At 42.4% G+C, this 5,997-nt stretch overlaps 1 protein-coding gene across 1 annotated transcript in view; it reads left to right on the forward strand.

The window, feature by feature from the left end:
- Positions 1-4,278, forward strand: part of barhl1b (BarH-like homeobox 1b) — a 6,710-nt gene extending 2,432 nt beyond the window's left edge. Inside the window, exons 2-3 of the mRNA XM_076029869.1 lie at positions 1,793-2,015; positions 3,089-4,278. Of these exons, the coding sequence (XP_075885984.1) occupies positions 1,793-2,015; positions 3,089-3,392 (527 nt within the window). The 3' untranslated portion in view covers positions 3,393-4,278. The remainder of the gene's footprint in view (positions 1-1,792; positions 2,016-3,088) is intronic.
- Positions 4,279-5,997: the final 1,719 nt, after the last annotated feature.

The following is a 5,997-nucleotide window of genomic DNA, read 5'->3' on the forward strand; positions in this document are numbered from 1 at the left end:
ATGCATGGGGAGATATTAGCGAGAACGAAGCTTTTATTTTTTTGTTCAAAATAATTTCATTATTATTATTATTATTATTATTATTATTATTATTATTATTATTATTATTATTATTATTATCATTATTATTATTATTGACTTTAACATTCTGCGATGAAGTGGCGGCTGGTCTGCCTTCGCCTTATGACAGCTGGGATTAGGCCCCAGCTGACCCCCGCGACCTTGACTGCAGGAAAAGAAGCGGCTACTGAAAATGGACGGACGGACGGACTTTCCTCAGAGTCAGACTATCATTCAGAGCTGTATCGATACGGGCGCGGGCCCGCCGTCAAGCCGCAATCTCGCGTCACGTGCGCGCGCGCGTGTGCACGCGCGTGTCCCCGGCCTGAAACGGAGGCGCTCATCGACGCGCTGATTGATCGGGGGAGCCGCGGGGGCCCACGGAGCGCCTGTGGTGGGGTGGCTTTGATTCACTCGCAGCCGCACTCCTATAATATTTGGTAGTGGTGGTGGGGATTTGATGCAATTTGTCCCCGGCGCTAATCAGATTTGTAAGCGCCGCCGAGGCCGCGCGGCTCTTGATTTCCACTCATTTCCACGGTCGCTTGTGAAGTTCCTGCAGCGGTCGCGCTTGAAAGGCTCGTCCTTCCCCCCTGTGGCTCAATTAGGCGGATTATTGCGCTTCTCGAGACGACTCAACTATTCAACTACCGACTATCTCTCGCCTCGCCTCGCTTCTAACACGCACCGCCGCCATCCCCAAACCCCTTTTTTCTTTTCTTTCTTTCTTTCATCCTTTCTTTCTTTCTCCCCCTACCCCTCTCCCGCTCTCTGCTCGCTGAGAATTGACTGTTGGCGGGATGTGTATCAATGCCCGCCCCTGACATCATGACACCGCGCGACGGGAGAACAAAGACTGACGGGGGGGAGAAATATCACATCGGAAGTGTTCATATCGGAGGGGCCTTTTCATAACGATTTAAGCCAATAGCCTATAGGCACCGTTTCCTGCGGGTTCAACACATGGCTACACGGTTGCGCTATTCGCAGGAAGTCAAAAGTGAAACCGGAAAATCTGGTCCAATTTACATCTTTGTTGCGTTTAAGCAGTAAAATATTTTTGGGTGGTGGTAGGGGGTGGAGGGAAGGGGGGTAAACTGATGATTTGGGATGTTAAGAACAAATATTTTATATTTGCCTATTTTTTTTTATTTTTTTTAATCGTTTTCCACATTTTAAGGTGGTCAGCCTCGTATATTACAAAAAATAAAAATGCATTTCAATTTAAAAAACAAACTTGAACTATAGTTTAATTCCGTCTTTTCTCAGAAATATTAAGCTATATTATAGGTTACTGGCACACCACTGTGTCTTAAATTAAGTGTCGCAATCAGGAAAACGCAGCATATTAATTTATTAAATATTTTTTTTCTTGCAATTTAACTTCAGCTTCCACTTTCTCAGTTCAATACAAATGCATGTGCTATAATAGATTTGTTTTAGATTAATTTAGCTGATTTATTTCTATGTAATTTTCTTCAATCGTCAGTAAAATAATAAATTATCATAAAATGATATATATATAAAAAATAAATCAGATTGCACCAACGAGAAACTTGCTCACGGCAAATAAGCAGTTGTGACGCCGCGCGATCTTCATAAATATTATTTTTTATTTTATTTGTTTGCCTCATTCTGATCTGATTTGTTTCTACCTCCCGATATGATGACAGTCAAATGTTTTACTCGCTGTGATTTGAGCCCTTTCCATCATCTTCTTTGGTCCGCGCAGTGAAAGAGGAGGGGGACAGGGAGATCTCCAGCAGCAGAGACAGTCCCCAGGTCCGGCTCAAGAAGCCCCGGAAGGCCCGCACGGCCTTCACGGACCACCAGCTGGCCCAGCTGGAGCGCAGCTTCGAGCGGCAGAAGTACCTGAGCGTCCAGGACCGCATGGAGCTGGCGGCCTCCCTCAACCTCACTGACACGCAGGTCAAGACCTGGTACCAGAACCGGAGGTAAGCGCGCGCGCGCGCGCACCCACACACACACCCACACACCCACACACACACACACACGCACCCACACACACACACACACACACACACGCGCGCGCGCAAGTAAGCAAGTCTGTGAGGTTTCCACGCGGCCAGCTCGTGACACCGCGGGGACATTAGGACGCCATGTTTAATTTCTCACCCAAGAGGAAACACGCACCCGTACATGCGTCACCTCGCGCATCAAGTCTGCACAGTTTACGCTCCCCAATCCGGTTGATTTGCGAATTACTGAATAGTCGATTAACAATTTGGCGGACAAATTGGTCAAACACACAATAATGATAAATATGTGGGCGGACTTAAAATAAAAGTAATTTAATGTAAACTGTTTGGAGTTGCAGGAGTCAGGAAAAGAAATTCTGGCTTTTGACTAATATTAATATTCTCTATTGTTTAGTATTTGATGAGTCTGTAGAACATTTCCAGATTACTTTTCCTTCATCCAAGCCCTTGTGAATTCATTCAATCTTTGTGAATTTTAAAGCGATTCTCCCCCCCCCCCCGCCCCCTCTCAATTTAAACAAAATAAGTACGACCCTCTCCGATTTGCATCCAATTCCGAATGTAGACCCAGCCGAAGCATCAACTTCAATTAAAAAGGCACATCGCACCAGGAAGTGAAACCGTCTATGTATATATGTTAAACATATTTTCTGCAATTCTCGGTTGAATGAACTTTTTTGCACTCGCGGCTCAGTGCGGTTTTGGACTCTCAAGCAGATAAATGACATATATAAATATAAAAACACAACACTTTGGTGTATGAATAATGCATTGTTGCATGTGTGCATATCAATAATTCAGACAAACCACTATATCTACTCAATTATCTTTATTATGAATTATTCACCTACGCGGAGTGCGCGGTGGCAGACCAGCAGATGCGCGATTGGGTGTGAATGGAAGTTGCCGGTTTGATAGTTGAGTGATTTCGAAACGGGGGATTTTTTTTTTTTTTTTTAATGTATATTTGTCAGTAAACACGCTAAAAGATGGTGTACGTGCGTGCGTGCGTGCGTTACCCCCTCCAGGACAAAGTGGAAGAGGCAGACGGCGGTGGGCCTGGAGCTGCTGGCGGAGGCGGGGAACTACTCGGCCCTCCAGAGGATGTTCCCGTCCCCGTACTTCTACCCACAGAGCCTGGTGTCCAACCTGGACCCCGGAGCGGCCCTCTACCTCTACAGGGGCCCGTCGGCGGCGCCGCCGCCGACCATGCAGAGACCCCTGGTGCCGCGGATCCTGCTGCACGGCCTGCAGGGCGGCAGCGAGCCGCCGCCGCCGCCTCCGCTGGCCCCCATGTCCGGCGTGCTTCCCCGGCCGTCTCAGCAGCGGTGAGCCGCGGCCCCTTGCTGAGTTCCCACATAACCCACCCGTTCCCAAAAAATGTATACCGACTCCCTGCAGCTATGAACTCATAACAAGAAAGAAGAGACAATAACGACATGAACAGAAGGGAAAGAGATGAAAAAAAATGAAGACTGTTCACAAGGCCTTTGTGCGGATGATTCAGGCTGAGCCTAACGGAGGCGGTGATTTTTTAAGAAACTGTGTGGTGAGGAGTATTTTTTTTCTCTTTTTTTTGGGACATGAGCTTTATTTATAATTTATTTATTTTTCAAAATGAAAGCCTCTACGTATTTATTTGTACCACGTTTCAGTATTTAAGGTGTTTCCTCTTTTTTGGCCAACAATAGACAGATTGTTGGCGGCACTTTGACATGCAGTCCAATGCCAATAAGACCACCAAATGGCATTATTATTATTATTATTATTATTATTATTATTATTATTGTTATTATTATTATTGTTATAATTATTATTATTATTATTATTATTATTATTATTATTATTATTAATAATAATAATAATAATAATAATAATAATAATAATAATAATATTAATAATCATCATCATCATCATCATCATCATCATCATCCACAGTTGTTCAAGGGAACAATGCGGAAACGACCTTTCAACTTCGTTTCAACAGGCTCGAGCATCCAAAGGTGGGACTGTTTTCAATCTGTATTTGATTTCATGCAAAGATACAAAATGACGAACGATCAAAAAAACTTGTAAATAAGAATATTTTACATTTTATTCGACAGAGACTTTTTAGATAAGTTTTTTTTCCCGAACTTTTTGGTCCACTTCGACATAAATAGGCTAGATTAGCGAACAGAAACAACTATTTCAGTTTTTTTTTTTTTTTTTTTTTTTTTTTAAAAAAGGGGGAATTTGTTCATTTGCTAAAGGTGATTTTATGACAAAGACGAGAACTGCGCAAAACAACGAAGAAAACAATATACGAGATTCTTTCATTCATTTTTGTTTCTTTCCAAACGAAAAAAACAACAACCTTTAATTAACTTATTTAAAAAAAAAGAAAGAAAGTTTTATTTCTTCAAAGGGGGCATGGAGGGCGTATCACCTCAATTATGTTTTTTTTTTGTTTTTTTTAATTGTTTTTCTATAAACTGATCCGACCTCCGGTCAACCGTCCAGGTGTAACTGCCTGTTGATTTGCTATTGATGTATTTGAGCAGTTGTGCATAACTTAGTTATTTCATATGAAGCCGTGATAACCCTTAATTAATTGTTCTACTCTCCTTTTGGTGGAAATGTATATTACAGATATCAAACTTGTGGAGTGGTTCTCGTATATTTCCTGGAATTTTATTACAATGATTTTGTTATTATTATCATTAATAGGCCTCTTATTTTTTTTATTTTTTTGCTTTACTTCTCATTCCTCTATAGCTCCCCTCAAACTCTCCCCATTTTGTGAAGTTACAATTTTTTTGTGAAAGTCACAGCAACAGTTTGGAAAGAAAAAGGGGGTTATTTGATGTAAAAGAGAATTACTTTTATAAATGTGGAAATAAAAAAGTCTTTCATTTAATCACTGTGTTTTGGTATGTGTCACTCTCAGATGGAATCAACATGGGTTTTTATGTATAGGCCGAGGAGAGAACCGACACCGAGGGGTATCGTACCGGGTCTCGCCACAATGCGGAGAAACGGCTTGGAAACATAAGAATGTGTATTTTTTGCTCGCAAAATGCAGACAGGAGAGACAATTATTGGACAGAATAAAACACAATTTCACTAAAGAAAGATTCGACATTTTAGATTTAATAAAACAATTATTTGAACAACACGATTTTAAACCAAAAATGAAAGTTTTTTTTTTTTTTGTTGCTATTTTCTAAATAAAAATATTTACAAGAGTAGGGTCAATTGAAAGCAGGCCTTACAGAAGAAGCAATCGTGTTTTTGGGGGATTACTGACGTGAACACGTGTCGGCATCAATGGGCAAAGGTTGGGGCGAAAAGATGGCTTTGGCTTTAATTGAACATCCTCCCTCCTCTGGAACGACTCAACACAGAATCAACACGATTTTTAAAAGGCTCGCCCGGCTTCGTTAGAGGGAAACATGTTGAAGTTGAATTCGAACACGTCTGTCGAACCGTTTATTTCCTCCCCTCTGTTTGGCTTCCCGTCGTCGATTTAATTTGTTTAATGTTGAGAAGGGAAGGGAAGGGAAGGGGTGAGGTGGCGGGGAAGTTAATAAGGGTGTCACCTTGCCGGGACCGAGGAAGCACTTTTTTTTTTTTGACACCCATTTTCTTAACCTTTCCAACGGAGGAGCCGCAGGACGACCTCGCGTTTTAATTCCAAATTTATTGGCGTCTTAATGTGATATTTGCTTGAGAGGGAATCTGACATTTTAGCCCTCTTTTTTAATTTTCAAACGGGTGAAAAAAAAAAAAAAAGTTCAACGCAATCCACGCACACGCGCGCGCGCGCGCGCGCGGACTCGGCAGTGCCATGTGTGTGTTCTGACAAGATCAGTTCCTGGGAGCGAGAAAAGCAAAAGACCCCCGCATGCCCGCCCCGCGACCACCTCTTCACCTTCCTCACTCCCCGAAATTAACA

This window comes from Nelusetta ayraudi, unplaced genomic scaffold (genome assembly GCF_046127955.1).
Source record: "Nelusetta ayraudi isolate G7.1 ecotype Tasmania unplaced genomic scaffold, CSIRO-AGI_Nayr_v1 ptg000026l, whole genome shotgun sequence".
Classification (NCBI taxonomy): domain Eukaryota; kingdom Metazoa; phylum Chordata; class Actinopteri; order Tetraodontiformes; family Monacanthidae; genus Nelusetta; species Nelusetta ayraudi.